Source organism: Talaromyces atroroseus (assembly GCF_001907595.1).
Source record: "Talaromyces atroroseus strain IBT 11181 chromosome Unknown scaffold_2, whole genome shotgun sequence".
Taxonomy (NCBI): domain Eukaryota; kingdom Fungi; phylum Ascomycota; class Eurotiomycetes; order Eurotiales; family Trichocomaceae; genus Talaromyces; species Talaromyces atroroseus.
The window spans coordinates 2,893,373-2,919,927 of NW_017971434.1; the positions used below are offsets into that span (position 1 = coordinate 2,893,373).

At 45.8% G+C, this 26,555-nt stretch overlaps 8 protein-coding genes across 8 annotated transcripts; 2 read left to right on the plus strand and 6 right to left on the minus strand.

Moving 5' to 3' along the window:
• Positions 1 to 195: 195 nt before the first annotated feature.
• UA08_03059 (Siroheme biosynthesis protein met8) lies at positions 196 to 1,085 on the minus strand (the record flags this gene model as incomplete). Its single annotated transcript, XM_020265169.1, has 3 exons — positions 196 to 331; positions 393 to 874; positions 987 to 1,085. The coding sequence occupies 3 exons, from the start codon at positions 1,083 to 1,085 to the stop codon at positions 196 to 198; spliced, it is 717 nt and encodes a 238-aa protein (XP_020122486.1).
• Positions 1,086 to 1,400: 315 nt separating this feature from the next.
• Positions 1,401 to 3,208, plus strand: UA08_03060 (hypothetical protein; the record flags this gene model as incomplete). Its single annotated transcript, XM_020265171.1, has 6 exons — positions 1,401 to 1,659; positions 1,718 to 1,727; positions 1,792 to 1,912; positions 1,983 to 3,001; positions 3,132 to 3,146; positions 3,184 to 3,208. 6 exons carry the CDS (start codon positions 1,401 to 1,403, stop codon positions 3,206 to 3,208), a joined length of 1,449 nt encoding a protein of 482 aa, XP_020122485.1.
• Positions 3,209 to 4,536: 1,328 nt separating this feature from the next.
• UA08_03061 (hypothetical protein) lies at positions 4,537 to 6,904 on the minus strand (the record flags this gene model as incomplete). The annotated part of the gene is made up of 5 exons (XM_020265172.1): positions 4,537 to 5,049; positions 5,101 to 5,383; positions 5,447 to 5,864; positions 5,957 to 6,778; positions 6,868 to 6,904. The coding sequence occupies 5 exons, from the start codon at positions 6,902 to 6,904 to the stop codon at positions 4,537 to 4,539; spliced, it is 2,073 nt and encodes a 690-aa protein (XP_020121849.1).
• A 6,956-nt stretch (positions 6,905 to 13,860) lies between these two features.
• On the minus strand, positions 13,861 to 16,818 carry UA08_03062 (hypothetical protein; the record flags this gene model as incomplete). The annotated part of the gene is made up of 1 exon (XM_020265173.1): positions 13,861 to 16,818. One exon carries the CDS (start codon positions 16,816 to 16,818, stop codon positions 13,861 to 13,863), a length of 2,958 nt encoding a protein of 985 aa, XP_020121850.1.
• Positions 16,819 to 17,335: 517 nt separating this feature from the next.
• UA08_03063 (hypothetical protein) lies at positions 17,336 to 18,085 on the minus strand (the record flags this gene model as incomplete). The annotated part of the gene is made up of 1 exon (XM_020265174.1): positions 17,336 to 18,085. The coding sequence occupies one exon, from the start codon at positions 18,083 to 18,085 to the stop codon at positions 17,336 to 17,338; it is 750 nt and encodes a 249-aa protein (XP_020121847.1).
• A 395-nt stretch (positions 18,086 to 18,480) lies between these two features.
• On the plus strand, positions 18,481 to 20,337 carry UA08_03064 (hypothetical protein; the record flags this gene model as incomplete). Its single annotated transcript, XM_020265175.1, has 5 exons — positions 18,481 to 18,538; positions 18,936 to 19,452; positions 19,515 to 19,634; positions 19,782 to 19,877; positions 20,079 to 20,337. 5 exons carry the CDS (start codon positions 18,481 to 18,483, stop codon positions 20,335 to 20,337), a joined length of 1,050 nt encoding a protein of 349 aa, XP_020121848.1.
• A 284-nt stretch (positions 20,338 to 20,621) lies between these two features.
• Positions 20,622 to 21,686, minus strand: UA08_03065 (hypothetical protein; the record flags this gene model as incomplete). Its single annotated transcript, XM_020265176.1, has 2 exons — positions 20,622 to 20,997; positions 21,061 to 21,686. The coding sequence occupies 2 exons, from the start codon at positions 21,684 to 21,686 to the stop codon at positions 20,622 to 20,624; spliced, it is 1,002 nt and encodes a 333-aa protein (XP_020121853.1).
• A 1,827-nt stretch (positions 21,687 to 23,513) lies between these two features.
• UA08_03066 (hypothetical protein) lies at positions 23,514 to 26,354 on the minus strand (the record flags this gene model as incomplete). Its single annotated transcript, XM_020265177.1, has 3 exons — positions 23,514 to 24,196; positions 24,252 to 25,947; positions 26,043 to 26,354. 3 exons carry the CDS (start codon positions 26,352 to 26,354, stop codon positions 23,514 to 23,516), a joined length of 2,691 nt encoding a protein of 896 aa, XP_020121854.1.
• Positions 26,355 to 26,555: the final 201 nt, after the last annotated feature.

The window sequence follows — 26,555 nt, forward strand, 5'->3', positions numbered from 1 at the left end:
CGATTTAGAGGAACCACTGTATCAATCTCGTAGATAAAACAGACAATCGAATGAATCACTGGGACAGGAGCCTGAACGCAGATGTGTCGGAATGGTATATATAGCCTTCCTGGTTGTCAGTAGATCGATAGCGGTTTATTGTGTGGCCAACGGTAAGGTGGGCTGTGGATATCCGTTAGATGTATAGAAGTTGTTTCAGGATGATGTTTCGCGAATCTCTTGAAGATTGGGAACGTTTCCGGACTGGTAATGTTTCAGGAGGGCATCCATATCCTTATCGGTCATTGCTACAAGATCTTCTAGTGTCCACGAGACGCAGACATTCGACATCCTGTAGAAAGCTCTCTGTTTCAGTTCCAAATTCACCAGGCGGTATGCATGAAAGCACGAACCATTTCATTCGCTTTGGGCCTTCGCGGGCATCTGGTGCGATTTCCCGCAGCTTTTTACGCAACAATCCCACATTCTCAATAGCAGCTCCAGTATTCTCGGGCAAGGCATTTGCAATCTTCTGTCTGACTATATTGGCCAGCTTTGGTCCGTTTCCGTTGGTGCTGACCATGACCTGCAGTGGTCCATCGCGATGCATGCTGCCAAAATAGAAGTCACATTCGGAAGGAACATCTGCAATGTTTGACGGTATGCGGCGCTCTTTACACAGCTTCCAAACCTGTGTCGAGGCTTCTGGATCGTCGATTGCACAAAGGACCATGTCGGCAGTATCAAGATCTTGAGGTTCAAAGGTGCGATCGATATAGGACACCTGGTTCTGCGCAACGCGGTAGGCGACTTCTTCATTCAGACCAGACTTTGGGCAAACGACAGTCACTGCGGCATCGGCATTGAGGGCATGCAGTATACGGCCTGCAGCTACCTAAATGTTTTTGGTTTTTTTTTTTCGCGTATTAGCTTCAAGCTCGAAGAAGGAGAACTATCAGTCCCATCCAATATGTTCATCAAGGTACTGAGCAAGAGGAAACCCCCACCTCTCCGCCTCCGACGACCAAGACATGCTTGTTCCTGACCTGCCAGGCAACAATGAGAGAACCTCCTCCTTGCACTTCGGGAAACTGCTTTGACGACATCTCGGAGACACCGACGCTGTCCTTGACTGCTCGTGGTTGTGGTTGTGGTAGTAGTTGTAGTTGTTGTGCCGGGCGAACACGATTGGCCCAGAGACTCCGAAAAAAGAGCGTGCACGGACCACTGCTCGCTCTATCCCGCAGTTGGAAATTTTTCCCTCTTTGCTCTTTCCTCTCCTCTCCTCTCTCTCTGTCTCAACCTTCTTTCTTCTCCATTGAAGATGTCAATCTTTACTGGACAACTTCTTATATTTTTCAACTCTCCTCCATGAGCTGGGACACTGGGTGATCTACTCCGACTAACTGGCACAAACCACCATGCGCGGCGTGCAGATCTTTTCAGGGACATCCCACCCGACCTTGACAGACTCCATCTGCGAGCGTCTGGGAGCTGTCCCCGCACCTGCTGAGCTCAGGAAATTCAGCAATGGCGAGACCCTGGTCAACATTGGCATCTCTGTTCGGAACCAGGATGTCTATATTGTCCAGAGTGGAAGCAGCAAGATCAATGATAGTCTGATGGAGCTCTTGATCATGATCTCTGCCTGCAAAGGTGGATCAGCGAAGACCATTACTGGTATGACCCCGAAATAATTGCTCAACCAAAACACATGACTTATTAAATAACTGTACAGCTGTCATGCCGTACGTTTATCCTGCTTCTTGAACAATGAAAAAAATTGAGTTCTCCATCTCACCTTCATCAAAGTTACTTTCCCTATTCCCGGCAGTCAAAGAAAAAAAGCCACCGAGGTGCTATCACTGCTCGAATGATTGCAAACCTGCTTACCATCGCTGGTGTTGATCATGTGATTACTCTAGACTTACATGTATGTCCTTTTTAGCTTGCCACGACTTTTACGTGCTTGAGTGTCTAACCTCTTCTCATAATCTTATTAGGCATCGCAAATGCAAGGCTTTTTTGCTAAACCCGTCGACAATCTATTCGCAGAACCCTTGATTGCCCGCTGGATTCGAATGAACGTGCCCAGCTGGAAAACTGCCGTCGTCGTTAGCAAGAATGCAGGCGGTACAAAACGAGTGACCTCGCTTGCGGATACCTTGAAGCTCAACTTTAGCATTGTCACAACAGACCGTCGCAGGCCTAAGGTCAATACATCCATGACTGATAGCGTAGTGTTCTTTGATACTATCGAAAGAGGAAATCTTTCAAATGCTGGAACAGTGGAACGGCCTGCTGATGATCAAGCCCAAGAAGAGACCGCCGTGGATGATTATTTGGTCTCAAAATCGTACGATACTCTGAGACCAGAGACACCTCCTGCTGCTCGAAGACCTTCTGAATTAGAAGCCGCAGAATACACAATTGATGAAAAAGCTCGTGAAGTGATCACAGGCCGCATTGTCCAAGGACATCTTGTCGACGATGATTACCTTGTTAGCGATTCACAAGATGCCACTCCTGTTCCGCCAGCCAGTTCAGAAAATGACGATGGTACGATGAATGATCCAATGGCTTCTTCTCTGATCTCGATTCTTTCATCGCATGAAGATCATGCTCTTGGGGGCACGTATGATGCTGCAGAGTCGGATGACGATGATACACCCGCACGGTCCAGTGATCCGGGTGAAAGAACGATTACACTAGTAGGGGATGTTAAGGATAAGCCCGTTTTCATTGTTGATGATATGATTGACCGAAGCGGCTCGTGGATTGCTGCGGCGGAAACAGTTGTCAGGAGGGGCGGTGCAAAAACAGTGTACTGTATTGCTACACACGGGCTCTTTGGCGAGAATTGTTTGGAAGACTTGGAGAATTGTGACGTGATTGATCATATTGTCGTCACTAATTCTTTCCCCATTCCTCCTGAGAAGATGCGTCTGTCGAAGAAGTTGACCGTTATCGATGTGTCTACGCTAATGTCAGAGAGCATCCGACGTCACCATTACGGTGAAAGGTTAGCTACGCTCCTAAACAAGGAATTTTGGAGTTTTTACTGACATACTTCTCAGCATTTCTGCTCTCTTTCAATTGGCCGATTAGACCAGTCTACTGGACGAATTTATGATATTCCTAACGATAAATAGGTGTCACAAGATACTGTATGTTCTATTTGCAACCTATCTACATTATGACAAGAGCACACGGCTCCATGGCTTTATGACAGTCTCGTGCAGATGATTGTTGAATTTTTCCCCTTTCAAACAGCAGACTTCAGTCTTTAGTTTGTTCCTCGGTTCTTTACTCTCATGCTAGGGCATCATGACAAGCGTGAAAAAATCTTAAGTCTCCACCTGAAGATTATCTGCAGGTTTCTTTTTTCATCTTCATCCTCATTAAAATCAAATACCTACCCATTGATTTGAACCAACGATGCAGGTCCACTAAGGGTCCTGCAGGAACATCTTGCCATTGATTACTCAACTAGGGTGTTCTTAACGGAGCGTTGGAAGAATACATACAACAGAAGCCCAGTGTGGTGTCTTTCGTTTTTATTGCTACTTCTAGTAGTATATTGATGGATATTACTTGGGCTTTTGTACGGAGAACGAAGGCATCGTTTTCGGATCTTCGGGTCAATGGAAGCGATGCAAGAGAACTCTTCGGACATATGGATGTGTAATGATATTTTACGTAGGTATGTAGAGGATGAATATAACCAATGAATTATTTGATAAATCTTCATTTTCATTTCCTGTTTTTCCAATGTCCAGTCTTTCTCATCGTGGTACAGAGTATTTATTTACAGCCCAAAAGCCGACAAGTGTTGTCTCCACCGGCAGCTGAAGAAGTACTTCCGCATAGTTATACATTGTGAATTAAAAATTTCGAATTTCACAACGTGGTCCTTCACTTTGTGCCTTTTGTTGAAGCCAATTTCCAAATCAACGGTTGGTATTTCAATAAAGGCAGTAACCAGGCCCCTGTCCAGACTGGCATAGGTCTAGGATAACAGGTAAGACCAACTCAAAGTTGGAATAGGACTTGCCTATAAGCCAAGAATGTATGCTTGTTGTCACGAGGTGTATGCGGACGAAAATCAATCAAGATCATGTCGGATGATCACCTGCGCACCCGAGCAATTACCAGAATAGGAAAAAAGAACGCTCTGTCAACTTCGGCACTTGGACGCATTGTATGCATTGTGTGTACTACTTTATGCATTGAATTTTGAATTTTCGTCCTTAGCACGTACCTGGTGGTCACCCTTTCTTATGTAGGCAAGATCGGATGACTTGGGTGAAATGGGTGGGTTGTACAGAACCATCCTCACCGCTTCGTGCAGATTCTCTTGTCGCCGATGGCTTTATGTGTGCTCTATCTCTCCATTCAGCTACGCCCTTGAACAAACTGATGCGTCAAATGTATTTATGCTTCGAAGTGTTCATTGTGCAGTGAAAACTCATAATACTATGCAGATATATCAAAATGACAGATGCTAGTATAACTCACAACGTTGTCTGATTACATACCATCGGCAATGGCCCAATATCAGAGTCTCCAAGGGCCCATATCTGTTTCCAACTCAATTTCATCGAGCCAATTGAACCGATCACTCGCAAAACCACATCCCAACCCAAGGAATGCGTCGTCCCCTACTCCGAGATCTATCAGTCCTTGAAGCTGGTTCTGAGACTCTGATCGATTCATAGCCTCATCAGTAGTGATCTGGGCAGGGACAGTGCTTTGAGCGAGAGTAACAAGACCCAACTTATCAACTTCTTGCAGGTTTGTGGCGCCTACTAAGGAAGAAGGAGGAAAATGAGGAGTCTGGTAATTAAGCGCCTCATCGAGAAGCCTGCCGATCAACTTTGTGAGTTCCAAGCATGCGGCGCCGGTGACAGACGGTGACATTCCCGAAGTCTCAACCCACGAGATTAGAAAACTGAGGTTCCGAATTATCTCTGAACGAGATGAAGATGATGGAAGAGGCTGGTTTGAAACAGTGTGGCGATGCACTTCGGTAACGAGTACCTTTGCGGCTGGGATACCATAAATCAAAAGCTAGCACGAAGTTAGGCAATTTGTGTCAGTAGATGAAGAGGCAGAGCATACAATCCATGGAATCTGTTTTATATTTTCGTGCCGCTGAACTTGTTTTATCATGTCAATAATAACTGATAACAACTGCATTGAAGTATCAAGCAGGTCTTTCGTTGCCTCCGGCTCCTCTTGGCGCCGAATTCGTTGTATTTGAAAGACATTTGAGAGAAAATCAAGGTATACAATTGCTCTAGCAAGACATTCAAGATGGTCTTTTTGTTGCCAACAGTCTGAACTGTAGCGGAACCGCACCGGAATTCTGTCCCAAGTTTGCTGACACAACTGATGTGTTTCCCTATCGTGCACGCATGTTAGTCTCACGGTCCAACATATTAAAACCAATGGTGAGTCATCTTACAAAAGATCTTGGTGATAACTCATGGTTCTAGAACCTAGAGAAAGCCCAAGCATTTTCTCTCCAAGAGTGGTTACGATATGGCGCATGCGTATTATGGTTGCCGGGTAGAACTGCCCCTGGGAGTTCCAGCCTTCGTCATCAAGCCCATTGAGGGCAACTCGTATAGATTTCTCATCTAGAAAAAGCTGATCATCGGCTAAATCCAATGGAAGAGCGAAATCGCAGTATTGATATGGTAGGCGAGGTGGTCGTCCACGGAACGTTGCCCCATTCTTATCGGATTTGTGTATAGCCGCGAGCACTCGCTTCCGTGTCTCGGAAAGAAAGAAAGGAACATTAGCAGAATAATGGTCCCTATGCAGGCCCATAGCATAAACGTTTGATGCGATGTCGCCGAAAACATTGTATACTCTCTCACCTATTGCAATTAGCCAAAATGTCTGTCTCGGAAAAAGGCCAAGGCTAAAGTTGCAGAATTGTGAATGGAGATAATAGAAGAAAGAAACGTACTGGTTTCACCTAAAACTTCCGATCCTACGAGGCAATAAGTGTGTCGCATCCAAATCATCAAGTCATTGACGTGTCCAAGCTGCCTGCATATCTCCATGCAAGCGTTGGTCGCAAGCACCATCTCTTTCGTGAAAGTGTCGGCGACCATTTCTTCGCCATTTCCCAAGTCCAAAACATGATTGCCTTTGTATCGACGCTGCACGCTACCTCCGGCTAAAGCAAACATGAACCCGACGAATTCCCACCGGAGATTCTCCCCTGTATAGAGAGAATAAAACTCTTCCGCTGAGGTGTCACTGGAAAATTCTAGTGGTTGTGACGTGGTAGCAGTAATTCGCTCATAGATATCTTTCCAATTGCCTTCCTGGTTCCAGGCATTTTTCTCGACGTGCTCCTGTACCAAGCTCAATGAATCGAGAACCAAAGGCGCGGGAATGATGGTGAATCGTCCTCGCTGATAGTACCAAGTAATATGCTTGCGGTAAAATCCTACGGCACAAATTAGGCGGACTAGTCGTGCACATGTATATGTTTGGTTTGTTCGCCAGTGTTCAAATTCGGTTTGGAGAGAGCCATTCCATGATATTCGCGATCCCCACCAGGGTGTCTCTCTGAACACACCCAAGTAGCCGGTAGTACCAAGGAAATTTGAGTGGCTCGAGACTTTGGCATCAGATGCCGGTGGGGATGTATCCCTCCTCTGAGCATCTGTTAGTGTGTGGATATGAGTGGTGATATCTTCCTGCCTGCTTGACCGGACTGAGCGTTTGGGCTTAGGCGGGCGTGCTGAAACAGGGGAAGCGCCGTCACTCTGGGTCTTTGCTTTAGTTAAAGGAGCAGGATGGTAGTAGCACTGAAGGATAGGTCAATCTCTGAATGTCGGGCGTTATCAGGCAGAGGAATCAACATACTTGGCTGGCAATGCCTTTCAACTTGCATCGTCGGCATACCGGAGTACAATGATCGCACCTCACCTTCGCTACTCGGCAAGGTTCGCAAGAGGTGGGTTTGCCATTGCGACGCAGCATTGCACATATAGGAATAGAGCCTCTCTGAGGAATGCCTTCAAGGTATGAGTCGTTGTTCACCTAATGCAAATAGAAGATAGAATCCGCGCGTTGACTCATGGCGTGCGTGCTCTTTCCCGTTATTCCGAGATTAGGGTCACGGAATGAATCACGATATCTTCGGAATAAAATCTATACCGAGAATAACCCTAACCCTATCAGCACTCATACCCCTTTTACTTCCGAGATCGAAGGCACTTCACCTGAAGTAATGTTTTCTTCTAGTTAGCTATGTAACTACACTCTCAAATTTCGGAGAGTCAGGGGGTTTGCTACATGATTTTGTGAGCGACCAGTGAGGTATTCGCCTAGCCTCACAGAGAGCATTCGAATGCACTGGCCCATGATTAGCGAACAATTTAGTTCAATAATTTGGATTGGACTATCGTATACGTGTGCCTAAATGTACGTACATTGAGTTGAGTTGGAGGTGCTCAGGAACAACCAAGCGGTGTGTAAGACCAAGGAGTCCGAGCCGTCGCTGTAGTTACGCGTTTGCTAGCATACATAGGTGCCATTAGCCCTCCAACTCATGTTGCCCTAAGATCGGCTCATCATGCCCTGAAGGATAGCAGCTAGTCTTGCACGCACATTATGTAGATTTTCTATTGCAAAGGCGTCCATCGCCCCAAAAACCAGTAAAACCGAGATACTCCGTGTTTTTCTTTTTCGTTTATTGTGACTCCGGAATTCTCACATCAGCCAATCAATAACAGGCCAAAATGCGGAAGAAACCCCAGAAAAGAAAAATAGCCGAGAGACAGGGGTCTTCTGCCTGACAGCCCTGAGCCCGTGCAGCCCCTGTCGCTTGCGGCGATCTGATGCATCACTCAACGTCATGGGGTCGGGAGAACGCTAGTATTATTGACAGGGATAGATGTATCAACTAAGCAGGGCACCCGGAGGAGGATCGACTTTTCCGTCCAACTAATTAGATATTAGAGCAGATCTACTTGCCTAGGTAGGTAATTTGATGCCTGTATTCAGCTGGCCATTGTTAGTTAGTAAATTACCGTGCCTTCGATTGAAATGATCCGTCATTAAAAGAAGCGGAAAGGCGATTCTATGGGCGTGCTGAACCGAAATGACATATACAGTTACACCTGAACATCCGACGTTGCATGTAAAACCGAATGCCAAAGGAAAAGAACGTAGTCCCAACTGAATACTACTTCCATTAGGGAGAAAGAGCATGCCAGCGGAAGGTTGCATACATACACCGACTGTTTGTGGATGCACATGTCTGTATGACCCCAGGTATATTCATATGTGTCGTTTCTGTGTAACAGAGCTCGAGAACACTTTCCTAAATGAAAGAATGACTATAAATCCAAAGGTAAATTTTTTCTAGGTCTTCAGAACCTAGGCAGCCAGGTGTCTAGGTTGTTGGTACGAGACATTCCATATACAGGATGAAGAAATTGGCCGACAAAAATATTAATCAAAACAAATCCAAACAACAAGTCAACAAAGAGTATAGAGATACAGACCGCTTGCCACGTTCAATCCAAGTTTTCATACCGTCCATGATATGCAAGTACCATGTAGCATGTACTTAATACCTAGGTACTTGGAAAAAGCAATGTACGACGCTAAGACGCCGAATATCATGCCGCTTTATGCTCAGTTCGGTTCAAGTATCTCTCACTGAGCAGGATTTGGGGCCTCATTGACTGTTCAGTGAGCATCGTACACCTGCTAATTTAACAAATATACTCATCAAGTGTATTGCCGTGGCGAAGCATTTGATAATGGGAAAGATCGATAGGGGCGTGCAGTTTCTGATGACCATTTTGTATAGTGTATTGCTTATACATAATCGTAGTCTGTGCCTTTGCCCCCAGATACAGCGAATTCCCATACATTCGATGCCATGGAACGGATCCCCTGCCCGGAAATCATGAATTTGTTCTCAAGCCCCTCCCGCCGACAGATCCAATGTGCTTTGTGTTAAGTTGCTGGCCCCTGTATAAGAGTTCCTTTGCATTCTTCGTGGGCAAAGCCAATGATTATTTTAAGCTGTGTCCGCTTTAAAAAGCGACAGCGACATGGAAATGCGACCAAGAATAAGTTTACTTCGCCAGCTCGGACAATCCAGTGGAGATACTATACTAGCTGCTTAAAACCTGTCTGAGTTCCTCCGGCTATGGACCATAAAACGCAAAATTCTCTTCGCAGTAAATATGCACGTATTCTTACAATAAATACCCGCCGCAAAGTTTGGGAATGTAAATAGCCTGGCATAACCCGAATGACCAATTCGAGCTACTCTTCTGATATTAAACTGCAATCACAATTCCTACTCTCACGACGAACCACCGAATAGGCAATCGATTAATTAGTCTTGACTTTGTCTTTCGTTCTCTCCGGAAGTGACTATTATCCCACCATCTATTCCTTCTCAATTCGTGTGAGTCAAAATTAGCCCGTGTCCTGGGACAAGTGCTCAGCATTGGTTAGTGATGCGAGTACATTTATTCATGTGATATCACGTAAAAGCGGCAAGGAGTTGCATTTCATTTACATATATCAAACCTAGCCTAGATTTCTTTTATTCCCCACCCGAAAAAGGGTTTGTGGCGTCACATGTTCATAGGATGTCCGATAGAAGTATGATCCCTGTCAACACGCATTGATGTGGTTGGGTTCCCAATCTCCGGGATGCGTATACCCATGGAGTTTGGGAAGCACGGAGTCATACATATAGCCAGAAAATCAACCAATCAATTGTTAGCTGCACGCTATCCAGTTGCGAATTGCTTTTTCCTTGCTATTTTGCCTTTCTGCGTAGCATTTCATTCGTCTTCAAGACCATTTGGTATACCGAGCTCAACGTATCGAGCTGCCAACGGTGAGATGCAAAGCAGGGGTTCCCCTGATACCGGATGCCCGCCGTTTGCTTCGAGTGCTTGATTTGGTGTGCCAGTTTGATTTTAACTCATTTAACTGCCATAGGAGAACTCTTGGCGGAGGCAATTCGTACTTAGGTATTGGTACAAACTACATCATGCGTGGTACATACACAACACAGAGTGATGAAACGAGCTTCTCTTAAGTATTTAGATCTCCTCAGTGTAACAGAGTAACTGGAATCATTTCCGCAATAATACTACGTTATGTCTTATTGGTTTCAGGGGCTGTAAGTTCCCTCCTCTTACCATAATTGGTGCCAAGACGAAAGCAACCACAAGGCGAATGATAAATCTGTACTATGTAGTCCGACGTTTTCAACTTTCAACTGCTATTATGTAACTAGCTAGTGCTCACGCCGTACGCCATACAGCTGGAAGGATATTTCGGCTTAGATTTAGCTCTAGGAGCCAGCTTCTTCAGTCAGTGATGACAAAACCCACTTAACCACCGTCCGGCGGCGTCTATATCTAACTTACGCCGTATCTAGTTTAGATATCACGCGCTAGGATGTTAGAGGTGGAACGAGCAGTTATCTATTTCCAACCGTTACGTCCAATAAATGGAACTGACAGGCAAGCGTGGACGTGGAACTAGTCGAATCTGGTCCTTAGTATACTAAGGATAGCTAGTTAAGATTGGTGGCACTAGACGGGCCATCCTTGATTTCTAGGGGAAACACTAAACTCACTCACTACGGAGTCAATCTCGAATGCTGCAGGTAGCAGAAAAGGGACAAGTCGGAGAGGGAGCTATGGAGCATAAATATTAGAGCGTGCAGTAGTATGGCTGTATCGTCATATCACCTCTCTACTTGTTTGAATAGCTTCACAAGCCTTGACGGGCAGGATTTTGCTTCACTTCTGATTGAAACCCGGAATAGTATGTACGACAATAGAACAAGGAGCACATGGCTGGCTGATTCTCTAACAAGACCACGAAGTCCCGGTAGATGTATCTAATATTATAAGCAGATCATAGGAGAACAGACGAGCAATAAGACGAGACGGATATAGTAAAGTTACGGCCGCAGACGTAAGCAAACACCCTAAATTACTAGTGCAATCGGAACCGTATCCCCGGGGGCGTGTAATTGGCGGGTAATAGCATTACCGGTAAGTACGGCGTACTGCAAATCCACTTTCTTTCACCGTTTTTTTCCTCTTCGGCTGGCTGGAATTAATCCCCTTCTAGATCGGCGCGGTACGATTTTGAAACAGGGATGTGGCCTATCAGCTAGGAAGTGCAAACAGAAACTGGATTGAGTCAGGGATCGACTTTGTTTCACTGCCACAGGAAAATTATGAAATAATGCCCTTTGTTCAACAAGGCCAGTTTGAATTATTACGGATTACGGAGCCAACTCTATGTCAGGCTAAAAGTAAATAATAATGATGGATCATGGCAGCCATAGTTAGTAGCATTCCAGGCTTGAAGTAATACGACCAGGTGCGCACTAATTTCCAAACTAGATATTATATAGGCAAACACTTGCTTCGTTCTAAAACTAAAGAACCAATACATAGACAGATCTAACCAGGGCTTGTCGTAATTGCCGTAAACCATTCTTCCTTTCACGCAAGCTAATCGCTTAGCGAACAGAAAAGACCCATCTCTCTGCAGGGACTAGGGCCCAGAAACCGAAAACCAGACAGTGGATCACTGGATTAGTTCTTTTTCCCTTCGTCATAGCACGGACTGCCTACTGCCTAGTATCTAGTCTAATAGTCTAGCGCGAGACCCATCAGAACCAGAACTGTGGTACTACCACAAAAAGTGTTGGTGCTCTTGGCCTGTTTGGAAGGGGGAAGAAGGGGATGACAGTTTTTATGGGGGGGGGGGGTTGTACGGAATGCATTTGCTCTTTACTGGGTACCTATAACCTATTGCTACTGGGCAGTTATCCAATATGTAGTCTAGACGGATATCAACTTCTTTCTTTTTCTGCTCCCTATAATTCATCTACCACTTCGTCCTAGAGGCCCCCGTTGACTTCCCAACAGACATGATGCAGCCAGGATTGTAATTGCTTTGCATGGTGGATCGCCTCGCGTATCCATCGTTCTCCATGTTGATTGATGAAGTCTCAACACATTCTACGTGCTTGCTCCGCCTCCTTTCACGATAGAAGAAGCAATGCCACCAGCTGAACTATCTTGAGCACCATCACCAATACTATCTTACTCGAAGTAGGACGTCAGCTCGGAGAGGATCTGGATCGGATACGTACTGTGAGCGGTTTAAGTATCGACTGGAAAAGACCGTTCTGATATCTGTGATCTGCTTAGTCTTGGCACTGTTCCTTTTTTTTTTTTTTTTTTTTTTTCTTTTTGTAAAGAAATAAAAAAATAAATTCTTCGGAGAACAGTGTTGAATCCGCCTGCCTGTTGTACACATACGACTTGTGTATCCGTGTGTGGTTTACAGACAGGATCTACGTACAAACAGACCACTCCCTTTCAACTGCTCTCACCAGGACGAGTTCAGGTGGCTGTCTATAAAGGGAAGCTTTTCCCCCTGCTCATCGAGATTTCAGCAGGAACAGCAGCAGGAACAGCAGCAGGAACAGAACACCACGTGAGAAAAAAAAGTCATTTCATTTGCTTCAGGTCAGAACAGAATGTGAGAAACTTCCCTCGGCCTTAGAAGCGTCATATGGCTCTGCATTCTTCTTCATTACCCTTCATTACTTTCAATATACTTGCTTGATTCAGTCTGACTTGAACAATAGAACTCGCCAACATCTCTCTTCTATCTTTTCCCTCTCAGTCACTTTAGTCCACGGCCATACCAAACAGGTACACCAACCTCGACTATTTTTTCCAGATTCACTCCTTCGCACTCACTAACAGTCTCTCAGAGTCTCCAGTTTCCTATTCCAAGAAGATAACATCCAAAATCAACCATAATGGCCAACCAATGCTCCGGTCATGTCTTCACCATCATCCAAACGACCAATGGCAACATTCTTACCTGGCGCTGCTCCGATTGCAACTCTGGTCCATTTGTTGCCATTTGGCGTTGCAAGATCTGCGGCTACAATCGCTGCAACAACTGTCACTCATCCAAATCCTAGTTCACTTCTCCATTTGACGATGACGACGATAATGAGCGATTGAATGGGTGAGCATAGCATACGCATACTACTAAATGTTTCGTGAAGAAATATGCTAATTGTGCCTTTAGGCTCGACATATATATCATCTCGAATCGCCCAAATAAAACATAATAATATAATACTGGATTCAAAGCGGGCAAAAAGGCGGGCAAAACATAAAAAGCACAATAGAATCATACCTAGCTACCTCGTATTTGATGGAGGGGGAAAACGTTCTGTACCAGATTGTTTGGCATGTACTACAACTCAAAGTCATATAGATAGAATGAATTCAATGAATGATTTCAAACTACCTTGAGAATAAGTTCGAGTAAAGCAAGCTGTATATATTATTTTCTTACGTGGACTGCCATTTCGGGAAGGAACGGGTAGATCAAGTGAAGTCAATTTAGGGTTTTAAGCTTATCTCTTTTACTATCTCTCTTTTTATTTATATAATATAGAAAAACTATATTTATTCTAGAAATCCGGAGAATAATTTGCTTATTAAACTGAAAGAAACTGATTATGATTTTGAAGGGGTTCCCCGTATGGATATTATTTCCTGCCTGAATTTATAGGACGGGCACTCGCCACCGTCGATAATGGCTTTCTTGATGCGTTGCGCATGGATATTAGTATTTTCACCTGCATTAAGGGTCAGTCCACGAGTGGATTTTTCTTTTTCCACTGTCATATTCGTGATCATATACATATGCTTGGACTTATAAGTCGTGTACTTAGCGACACAGCTGAAGTCTTCATTCAAAGATGTTAGTTTATCTCTATATCCATATACCTCCCACCGAGTATATACCTCTCCAATATCTCTATCCGGAAACCTCTGATTGCAGCTCTTTGAGCCTTATCCAACCCTCACTGTCTTCCCAATCCTTGCCTTTACCCAAAATCCCCCTCACTGCACTCCTGCTCTTAAATCTCCAGTCCGGAGCAACCAGCTCTTCTTCTTCTACTTCACCATTTTTATCCCCCTCTTCTTTCTCTTTCGTCATGCCGCCTATCTTCGCATACCCGTCCCTCACGAGTCGTTCAGTGGCCTTAACAATCTGCATCCACCTCTTCTCATCTCCCATCTGGAAGGCACCCTGAGTGCACGAAGACACCGTGGCACGCCACGCCTTTTCATGTGCTGCAAAAGCTTTGCTGGGTCGATTACGGAATAACTCTACCCTAGCAACAATGATCCAGAGTGGAGCAGAGTGGGTGATCAAAGGCACCACAACGTTGTCGATAAGACTTAGAATCTGACCTGCCACTGTCCCACTGCGTAGAATCTTCTGATTACTGCCGTCCTCAATAGGAATGAGAAGATCCGAATACTCGTAATTGTCCACAAGGTGATCTACCAACATGCCCAGGATGGGTATATCAATGGACTTCTCGCCTCTCTTCGGGGATACGAGTTCAATGACCTTGCGTTGAGCGAGGACAATGTCCTTGTAAGGTGTTATTGGGGGAGGCAGCGAGGCTGCTACTGTAACTATGTTGTCCCAGATGCGATGATCAGTTTGTTTAAGTCGGGCAGCATGATGGAGAGCTGTGAGGGCGTCGCGGGTGTGTTTGTACGGGTCCACTTCTTTGACGTCTTCGCCTTCTGCGTCTTTCGTGTCTCCCTTCTCTTTTGAAGTAGTAGTGCTCTCAGAAGGTTTGTCATTGGAGGAAGAAACATGGAGCAGTGCTGCAGCAAGGTTGCTCCACGCCTCAGCATCATCTTGTTCCAATTGCACTGTGCGAGTAAATGATTCAATAGCTTCATTCCATCGCTCACGATTTAACTGCACGCAGCCAATTGCAAACCAAGCGCCGTGATTGAGCGGGTTTATTTTCAAACTCTTCCTGTATGCTTCCTCCGCTTTGTCGAGAGCAGGAGGCTGAGCTTTGAGATATAGCCTGGCAAGCGACCGCTGGGCTCGCGCATAACGTTGACCAGAAACCTCCCAAGCTCGTTCGTATAGAGCTGGTTCAGCATCAATGTCAGCCAAGATGCAGAACAAACGCGGTGCATCTGCCGGTAAGGGTGATAACTCGGGCCCTTCGTATGATTCGCTATCATCGCCATCGACCGCATCCACATTTGTACGCTGGTACAATTGACGCCGAGTGACCGTTTTCGCTTTTTCTTCTCTCTCAGTCGCCGCATAGCACAACGCAACTTCGGCCCACATTTCCAGTCTTTCGTAGATGTCCAGAGCTGTCCTCAAGGCACCCAAGCTAACCCATTTCTGTGCAAGCTCTGCTTCAAGATTCCACCTTGTCTGGAAGCTGAGCGTCCATAGATATTCCAATCGCTCCTCGGCAGGCGCAGACTCTGACTCTTGAGGTCGAGGTAGGAAAGTTGCGGGTTGGCTTTGTTGTTGTTCGTTAGTAACAGTGTTGCTCGTTACCACAGCCGAGTTTGTGGTTGCTGTATCAGCAATAACCTGATCAACGAGCGCTTGCATTTGAAGAACGCCTCTCTCGACCGTTCGTGATTTATAGGCCTCACATCGGCTCCGAACAAGAAGTGCTTGTGTGTAAATCTGCCAATTTGGACTGCCACCATCGATAACACGTGTCGCATATGGGAGTGTTTCTTCACGAGTTAATCCGTGCTCGGGAGAATTGTTTGTAATAGCAGATGCCATAGCGAGGAGTATTGCGGAGTCCAAAGGGTTAAGTTTCGGTTGATTCGAAGGATCAATCGACGCCAATCCAGCGGGCAAGGAGTACTCGCCTTGGACGGTTGTGGACTTCTCAGGCTTTGCCCCTTCTTTTGCAAAGGCGATTGTCTCAAGAAGGGTGTCGTCGTTGAGGTCTAGAGCTTTTGGTACCGACGTCTCCGGTTCTTCTTTCGTCACTGTAGTTCCTGCAGTAAACTCTGTATCAGAGCTCAAGGCTAAAACGACAAGCTGACTGATATCTCTATCTTGAAATTTCGTTCGTTTCCCTAGCTTTCCAGTAAGAGCATATTGAAAGCCAGACGCCAAAGCTGCTTTGTCCAGATCAGATCTAGCCTTGGTGTCTAGTCCGTGGTGTGTATGTATTGCGGCTCGTTCGAGTAGAAATGCTGCCTTCATGGCGCCAGTCGAGTCTGATTTATCACGCAGTACAACCGAAGATATTGTGTCGAGATCATCGTAAACTACTTTCTGCATTGTTCCTGTTACCTCACCCAGCATCTTCTGGTGCAAGAAATTCACCCTCATCCGGGCCGTCCGGGCAACTAGAGGCGACTCATCATTTACCAATACTTCTGCGTCAACTAAGATAGCCTTCGCGACACAAAATAGCTCAATATTCGGCGTAAGCGGGTAGACAGCTTCTCCATCCACAGACAAATCCCTCAGCATCTTCTGTCGCATCGCATTAAGCGCCGAAACATCGCCCGCAATGTCTTGTCCAAACACGACAGTCGCCGAATCGAATTCTAAGGGTGGGCCGGTGACATTTGACTGCAAAAAGTAGAAAAGTGCCGCCAACCCGACGTGCAATATCTGTGAAAGTAATTCATGGTCGTTATTGCTTTTTTGTCCTACCGCTGCCACAGCTTTTCGCACTCTATCCGCGACAGTCTGTGTGAAACATTTGTCACCCTGAGTAATCGCTTTTATTTCAGATGGCAAGTCTTTGGATCCGAGGGTTAGGAGTTCCTGCGCAAGGGAACCGTGAAGGAGCTGATCCGTAGTGCGGATGCGAATGGGATCGTGCTTTGACTTCGACGCTTCGTCGTCGTATATCGTATTTAAATGGGTAGGTATTGTTGGAGACGATGATATTTCTCGCGCCATTGTGAGCAACAAGCCAAGCAGTGTTTTGACAGACTGGAGGTATACAGCTCTGACGGACGATCAACAACTGTTCATATCAGAAGAGGGCACCGTAACATGAGAAGCTGCATTCATGGCCCGATGCTAATACCAAAGCGCGGGTTGGAAAGGATAAATAAAGCAAGAGTCTAAATAGTTGAAACGTCTTAAACAAGCAAAGAACAAGAGTGATGATCGCGAAGTGCCCCGCGGCATCTTTTTTTTCTCTTTCTGCTATCGCTATCGGTTCTAAAAATGGATTAGCGCGTGATGTCCCTCCACGGTGGGTCAAAATATATACAAGGCGCGTGCTGATTGGCTACTACTCGATTAGTTCTATATTAGATAAATGTACTAAGATTTTGAATCTGAGTTTTATCAAAGCGAATTTATATATGATAATACACAGCGTGTAGTATAGTGAGAGTGAACAAAAAATGATATTTACATTGTCGATGCAAACCAATCTATTGTCGCTTGGACAACTTCAAGTTCAGCCCTAATTCAAGAACTGTCTCAACCATCCAACAGCCGCATTTTTCCCTCTCTCCATCGCGGCTCTTTCACCAGGCTTGTTCTCATCGCCACGTATAAAACAAGCATGTACGACTCCTGGAAAATTCTGATAATCGAACGGTATATTCAGCTGCTGCAACGTCTCAAACGTATACAATTTGAGTTCCGGGGAGAAAGCCGGATCAATTTCCGGTGCCAGTACTTGCACGGGAACATTGAGTTCGGCAATATCGCTTTTCTTGACAAGTGACGGATGGCCAACCGAAATACAATCCACCAGCGGCGCAGCTGCGTGCTCCTTTGCCCCGAGTCGAAGCGACGCCCACCCGCCATAGCAGTATCCCACAGCACCAACTTTTCTATATCCATGCTGCTGTCTCAAAGTACGTGCACAGTCAAAAATCTCGGACTCGCGCTGCTCACGGCCATTTCGCTGCAGAAACCCTGGAAGATCGAGCTGATCGAATTTCTCTGCGGCAATGAGATCAACGTCTAGAACCTCGCCGCCAAAGAAATCCGGTACGTAGACTGTTGCTCCAACTTCGCGGGCAAAGTGGTCTGCAAGGAGACGGACATTAGGAAATTTCCAGCCGAAAAGGTCAGAAATAAACAGGATGGCGACTTCGGCGTTGTCGCCCGATATGTAGACATCGTTACCAGCAAGTTTGTCGATGCGCCCAGTGGGGGTGCCTTGCCACGAGAAGCCCTTGATGCAGCAGTCTGAGATTGTCATGTTGATTGACAAGAAGTTGTTGATATATGTCTAAGTGTTGATTGTGGTTTTTTTTTTTTTTTTTTTGTTTTTTCCATTCCAATGCATTGAAGCTACATATAGATGTTCGCACGCCGTCAACATCAAGTGATTTATAATCCATTCCCCCTTATCGTGACATCATTAAGCGCATATAACTGCCCAATAACCGCTTCGTCATTCCATGCTGGCATTACGTACATAATAACGCCTCTGTTCCAGCTTTTGCCGTTTTTGGCTTAGCAGCCGACAGAGCCCGACAGTGTCGGCCAGCATCCGACAGCATCTCAGGCTTTTACTGTCATCATTGCTCTCCGGACATCTATTCGAGGCATCTGAAGCTTTAGTTCGTTGGTTCCCAGACACAGATTGTTAGAATGGCGGCCGACAGCGGTCGACAACGTGCCCCTCAAGCCGCACACGCATGTGTGATCTGTAAGACGCGAAAGAAAAAGTGCAACAAACTGTTGCCGTCTTGCGGATATTGCACCCAGTTTGTTGCCTAAGCGTGAATCATGATTAACACTGCTGAGATTTGAAGTAGGAAGAAGCTAGACTGTTTTTACGCTTCAATATCAAGCCCGTGGAACCGTACTGCTTCTACCGACGAGAACCCCAGTGGTGCACGGCCGCCTGTGGATATGTTCTCCTCTCACATGGTCATATCCCCAAAGTTATCGTCAGGCCAGACTAAGCCTCAGTTTAGTTATCCTTTTCCGTTGTCAAAAATTAGAGCTTAGCTATCGACCGTGTGTCTAAGTTAGCATATGGCTGACTCAGAGAAACAGCGACCAAGTGTATCGTGAGGTCCAAAATATTATTCGTTCAACAGGCCAGTTTGTTGACGATATCAGCACTCGCTATTTCCGAAGTTTCCACCTCCATCTGCCCATAATCTCTCGTACGCGCTTCTACAACAACCTCATCACGCTGGGAACAGCTCGAGCTGCCGACTTTTCCGTCTTGCTATTGACTATCTGTCTTATCACGCATGCTCCTGCATTGGGGTACGAACACAGTCATGAAGCCCCTCGACCCGTCGAACAGCAGACCCTCTATCTCATTGCGAGGTCTCTATTTGCCCAGGTCCAGGTATCTTGCCCACCGTCCGTCCCTCTAGTCCAGACTAGTCTTTTGTTAGCTATGTATGAATACACACACGGCCGACCGGACGATGCATTTGTGACTATTGCAGGCAGTGCACGGATGGCATACGCCGCCCGTATCCACGCTCGTGACCGTCACAAAGCCCAGATGACACATATAGCTGGCAAGAATACAAATAGCGACCTTCTGCTGCAGGCTGAGGAAGCAGCAAATACATGGTGGGCCATCGTCATCTTTGAGCGGTATGTTTCTCCTGGCTTACCAGACAAATGATCATCGCAACAAGAGCTTATGCTGTGAACAGGACCTTTTTTAGCGAAGTAGCATGCATCGATCAACCGTTGGTGACTGTCTTTCCTGGTGGAGATGCTAGACTTCCGTTCGATCTTCAAGTCTTCGACCAGCTCGATGTTTTAGACCCAAGGTCCCTACCCAACTTTCCTGTGTCGTGTTTGACGTTGCCAAATATTGGAGGGTTTAGTCGGGCAGCCCAAGCGGCTTGTCTTCTGGATCAAGTTTTCAAATGCTTTAATTCCTCAGACATTGATTCTAAACTACTCCAACTTGACAGATTAGATACGAATATCCAAAACTTCCTATCGTTGGTCATGCCAAATACCGTAGGGCAATTAGGTGTCTATTGTGCAGCAATAAGCATTTCCATTAGGTCAGTTCTCCACAATTCCCCATATTTTCTACTTCATCAATGTGTTTAGTTATTGCTCCTCCGTTTTCTTCTAGACAGCAATACCGGCCTGGCCTAACCTTCTTCAAACATGGCACTGTTTACATTACATCGGCACATCCTCGACCAGCATCCACAGGCTGTCAGGGCAAATTTCATACCCCTGGAGGAGTGGCGTAACAGATCGCAAGAGGCACTTGATACTGTTACGAAGGTGGTTGTCGATATTGCAGAGTCCGTCATCCTTGGATTTCCTGCAAATACGGCGACATCCGTGATTGACGCCATGCCTCCAATGTTTCCATATATCACTCGAGCTGCGTTAACGCATATTAATAACAGAGTCCAGAATGAAAATACCAGTTGGCTCCGAAGTGATGAAGACGTACTCCAGACGGCCATTAACAAATACTTCCAACGCTGGAACGTGAACACTGACTGATTAGACTTGGCTAATAACTGTGACGGAATGAATAAATCTGTATGTATATATGAGATAATCAGGCAGAAACCTAAGTCACCGTTTTTGAAGTATATACTTTCCATACATTGGGAAGGTATCAATCTAAGTCAAGCTCCCAAAACCATTGGGAAAAGCAAAATATTCTGTAAAAAAAGTATCCTGAACGCCAATGCACCAAAAGCCTGGTATAATAAGTATAGACCCAGAGGAAGAAAACCGACAATGAGATGACAAAGAGAGAAAGAACAAAGTACAAGATATCCTTATATAAAACTGCTAGTAATCTTTGAACTCTGGACACGCTTTCGGTAATTAACCCTAAATTGATATCGGCCGATAGTGCCTGCTCCAACAGCAATGAACAGCAATCCCGCCCATATACAGGTTATGATCAAGCCCACAGGGTAGACCTTGATATGCGTTCCCGGGAGGACAAAGACTGACGCAGAGGCAATAATTGGAGAGGATAACGTTATTGCCTCTGGGGTGGTTATATTTGTCGCTGTGCCGTCGGGTTGCGTGAACTCACCGGCTACGTAGGAGAGTGTGTCGGATGCGAGCGATGTATCGACAGTACCACCGGATGGAGATGTTGCTCCCAGAGAAATCGATGGGATCATGAGCGCGCGGAGATCCGAACTAGAGAGTGCATATCAGTCAGACAGCCGAAATGATAGAGAGAGAGAAGGGGGGAATGCGTACTCAGTGAGTTTCGAAAATTGAAGGCTCTTGGACATTTGTCCGATATTCTGGAACCCCAATACAAATTCACCAGTAGCTGGCGTATCTGCCGTAACTGATTCATTGGTTGTCATCATCATCGGTGCGGATAGAGTTGCCTCGGGGATTGAGAATGACATGGAGAAATCTGACGGAGCCAATCCCTCAAACGAGCCGATAGCAGCAGACTTTTGATATAGTCGCACATCGGTCTGGAAGACGCCTGTGGTGTTGTCCCAGACAGCAATATTGTAACACGCTACAAGTCCGCTGGGGTTGATTGCTGCTGTGTAGTTGTTTACGGCGTTGGCGCATGCAGTGGAAGCGCTCTGATTGAAGGCAGTTTCATTGAAAGTCGGTACGGTAGAATTAGAAATGTCGGCGCGAGCCAAAATTTGCTTTGTTTTTACTGAAAAGGCATTGGTATTGAAGTGTGTGTCGTTGTCATTCTGTATTGTGTCGAGGGAAAAGCGATGCCTCATTGATGGTAGTTCGGGTTTGCGCAATCTCAATAGTAGGTCAACATCATTGTTGAGCAGGCTCTTTGCGAAGATCGATGAGCTCTGCAAGAGAAGAATGAGGAGAGTGACAGCTCGGTAGTATGCCATGATACCAAATATATGGAATGAGACAAGGTGAGGAGCTGAGTAATTGGCCTTTGAAATGATGGAAAAGTTTTCAGCGGAGAATGCTTTGTAGAGTCTGAGTAGGGCTTGCTTGTTGAGATTGTAGTATTTGGTTCTGTGAATGTGGAATAAGCGTGGTATCTGTGGCTACTTATATAGTTGCGCTTCAACTTCGAGTTTGCTTTGAGATAACATCACTAGAACCCACTCCTGTACATGAAGCATGCCAGGGAGAGAGAACACTAGACAGGAGTTCATTGAAGACATCCTGAAGCTACTTTTCGTTGCGAAAAGCGTATCAACCCTCATACCTGACTGATCAGCTATAGACGCTGCCTTCGTTCCGCGTTATATTCAGAGTATGTCAATTTCAAACCTGCCCAATACAAAGGGAGGTGTATGAAGGTATACTATGCATGTGTGTTCCGTGTATATTGTCTTCAACCTGGAACGACGAGTCTGAACTGTTTGAAGGAGGTCAGTAGCATGGCGCCAGGAGCACGAAAGACGAAGCAGTCAGTATCAAGGAGGTAAAGAAAAAGAAGAAGAAAAGGCATAGTCATAATTGTAAATGTACCCGTGAGGTTCGATACCGTAGCAGAACTGTCGCAGTCTAGTCACGTTTGAGACAGGCCCTTAGATAGGACATTGAAAGTCAGTACCTACGTGGTACTGACTTGGAAGAGAATAAGCTTCTATTATAATAAGATGTAGGGTATTAAAAGGTGCATAAAGCTATCCAGGTACTTTAATAACGGCATTAGAGACACTTTGGAAGTGCATATATTAATAAAACACATTCAAAACTATCTGCTTGCGCCAGGAAGGAAAGAGCTTTTTTTAGAAGATAGAAAAAAGAATACTTCATCGTATGACGTCCCCGGAACCAGGGTAATCCCATTAAGCTCAGGAACATCGACAGGGGTCAAAAGCTTTTCCGAGCCTCCAGACCAGACACCCACACTGTGCCAGCCAGGATCGTCTCATATAGCCAAGCTCCTTGAAAAAATAAGGGCCCCAAGTTTGAGCTTTAGGATAACACGAAGTTTTGTCTGTAAGTAGTATTACTTACCTACTGCTGAGACTGCATTTGTATGATAAGAAATCCGAGGCCTCTAAAGAAATATTTAATGCGACCTAGATCTGGCCAAGCGCCAAATCTCATGCACGTCTCGTAAAGTCCGAAGACTTAACAAGGAATTTTTAGTGTCTGAGAAGCTGCAAGTGAGCTTCGAGCTAGAATACTTTACTGCATTTCTGAGACCGTTGGTGTTGCAGTGCACGGGCCAAGCGTCAAGATTTGCCTAATTCGGTAATTTCCGTTGCAAAGCTGCATCAACGCAAAAATACATAAATTGAGTAAAAAGCGCTTGTGAGAGGAGGTAGAAAAAGTTAAAGTAAAGAGAAGCAAATCCAGGGCTTAGGGATTGACCTCAGACAATGCGCGTGTCATATGGAAAAATAACAGGGATGCATGATCTCAATAGAAGAATCTCGTCTCGATTGTTACAAAGGCAAAAGTCATTATTTTGTAGATCTCAATGTGTGTACAATCATGTAACGTGGATGGTACATCTATCGCCTCATGGTCTGAGAAATGTAACATACTAGACATGCCAAAAAGATGTGTATACATAGTAGAACAATCATTAACTGAGCAGGGGTATCTGCAAACAAGAACGAATCAAAAAAGAGTAGGTCTTTCATACTTCAACTATGATGTCCAATATGGGACGTAGAGTAAACTCATGTGTAAGGATCTATTATGAGAACCGAGCAGCTCGCCGTGAGGCGCGTCTCTGCATCTACCTACCAGTCCTGCCCGCGATCTTTCATCAAAATCTCAATCGCTTCATCTTCTGCCACTGGATTCTCGTTTAACTCCTTGATGTGTTTGGTCAGTCCCTCTGCAGCTTCATCAACCTGTTCGGCTGTAAACCCGGTACAGGCCATGACTACCCGGCGATAATTTTCGCCGAGAACCACATTCCTTGACTTTAGCAGTTTAATTTCGTCTTGTACATCTTTGTTCAAGCTTTTATATGCCTCCAGGCGATTTTCTAGAACGCTCGCATGCGGTAATGCTGCGAGGAACTTTCGTTGATCTGGGGATAACTCCTCACCGGCGTCGAACTCTGAAAAGAGCGTGCGAAATTCAGCGATGTCAACGCTAGAGTCATGATCACCATAGCCAATAGGATACATAGTTGATATGTCGAAGTCAATCCCGTAGGTCTTCTTTAAAAAAGCAACTAGTTCTTCCGAGTCACCTTCAAGGTTCTTTATACGTCGGCCAACATTCAGCCGGTCAGATGCTTTTCGTTTCAGGTCGTCAAGTTCATTTTGATCGATCTGTCTGGCACGTGCACTTTCACGTATTTTGGCATGCCAGTGATCGAATTCCGCTTGCTTTTTGCTCAGCTCCGAGGTCAAATCTCGATCAATTCCACCCAAGGTCTCTTCGACCAGAGATCCGATTTGTGCAAGCGTAGCTATGAAGTGAAAAGGGTTAGCACCAAATATAACACAAACGATTCGAATCCTTACCATCGAGAATTTCTTTCTTCGTTTTAGCCAGTTGATCAATAAAGGTGTCCTTTTTCTCTCCATTTTGTTGTATCTGGGTGCTTTCATTAATCATGTCAACACCCACGCCGTAATCTGCAGGGCGTAAGCCCGTGTGGTTAGGGATTTGAGGATCAGCGCCAACCTCCAACAACTGTGGCACAAGCACTGATCTTGCACGGCCGGCTATATTCAGAGCCGTGTCTCCTTGGTCATCCCGCAAGTTAACCAATTCGGAGACAAATCTACCCAGACTGATAATCTCAGGCTGTGATTGCTCATTCACGTTAATTCCGCTCCCACTGTTTGCCATCGGTTTCCCATTTTCTTGAGCGCCCTGGCTTCCTGCGCCATGACGTACGACAAATTCCAAAAGTGCTTCGAGATAATGTTTAGCTGACACATGCCCCCCGCCACCAGTTGCAGCCATAATGGCGATATGATGAAGAATTGACCGGCCGCTGTGATCGACCATGTCAATACTAGGGCCAAGCAATTCTAACAATCGCGGGAAAGTCCTGTAATCAAGATTATTTCGCGTTCCCACCGCCTTCTGCAGTGCGGTTTCACCAGCAGCATTCAGTCGATAAATATTGACACCCTTCTCAACAAGAGCATTAAGCAGGGGTAGTCGGGCAAGCATTGCCGCCCAATGAAGAGCACTATTTTGATATTCATCGAGCGGAATTTCAAGGTCCTCACCAGACAGCTGTACAAGGGCAGGGTGGTCGGCAAAGTCTTTCATACGCTTGTCAAGGAAGAGAGTCATGATAAGTTTCATCTTTTGGAATCGATCAGGATGTGTTGCTGGAGGGAGTGGGTCTCGTCCATGAACATCATCAGTTGCCATTGGGTCGTCTGCCTGTTGGTAGAATGAATCGTTTGGCTCTGTGGGTGTGAGATCATACGCTGACATCATGCTGTTTCCCCCAAACGAGCGTCCTTGATTCGAAGAGCTCCTGACACGTTTTCGTGGTGGTTCCAAGCCAGTCTCTTGATCGAAAGCAATATCGTTTCTCCCGTTGTGAGCATTCTGACTTGCAAATCCACTGTCAGAATGTACACTATACATGCTAGTTTGGGTACCACCGGGCACATTCAGGGACTCTTGGCTGCTCATTTGTTGTGACGCTTGCGATGACTGGCGCACCACGCTGGGTCTCCTTTTGTTTGGCGACTCAAAACGGGCTTTGCTGATAGCATTAACGGCACTTGCTGCGGTACGGGACATGTTTTGGAAAAAAGTTGCCTGGGCCGGTTGGCTTATTCCTCGGTTCTCAGCGCTATATAATCTTTTCCGTTGTGCGGCCATTGCCTGCTCCTTGGTTGGAGTTTCGAGCGATGTACGTTTTGAGTTTCCATCATCCATATCGTACTCGAGCAGGGGCCTGAGCAATTCTTCCACCTGGTACTCACGGCAAAGTTCGACACCTCGTTGATAGTTCACCCATGTGCCTTGATATTTGCCATAACCTCCTTGGACCTTCTCATGCTCTCCAGCGGCAATTTCTTTCTCCAAGGTCTTGGTTCTTTTGGCTTTGAGAACACCGGCAACTTTCAGAATTTGAGTTGCATTTAACCAGGAATCCGACCGACGTTTCATAACAGCGACACCGTTGACTTCCATTTCGTACACGGAGACATTTGAATAAACGGCCTTAGTAGGAGAGAGCAAAAGCTGTTAGTTATTTCGGCATTCTCTTTATACGGCTGACAGTCTATGAAGACCATATTCAAAACAATGGAAACTTTTCCTAGCACTTGAGAACATACCCGGTAAATTTGAGGCTTATACTCTTCCTGATAGGGAGCCATTACTCCATAGCCATTCGAGCGTTCGTAGCCCGCAAAGCCGTTTGGCATCGAGGGGTATGACACCCCGTTTGTAAAACTATATGACATGGCTGACTGCTGCGATCCTCGCGTGGGGGGCGTTGGGGTGGGAGTGGAGGCGACTGATTGCGAGTGACTGAATGAGCCCATATGCGATTGGGGCAGAGGCAGTCCATGAGCGGGCTCAGTGTTGGATTGGGGATATGACATAGTAAGACTGGGCCGTTGGCGGTGATTGCTGCTGGTAGTCATGCTCACTGTGGAATGAATGCTGAGGACTCGGAAGTCAAGCGGAGACGTGCATCAAGTTTGCGGCTCTAAATAAAGCATTGCTATGGAATCAAAGGGGAAGAGTCAGCAACTTCTTCGGTTCCCCACGGTGATAATCAAGGTTCGCTCACACATGAACAACTAGCAGGAGGTCGGTATGTGCAAAGGCGCCGGCAAGGGTAG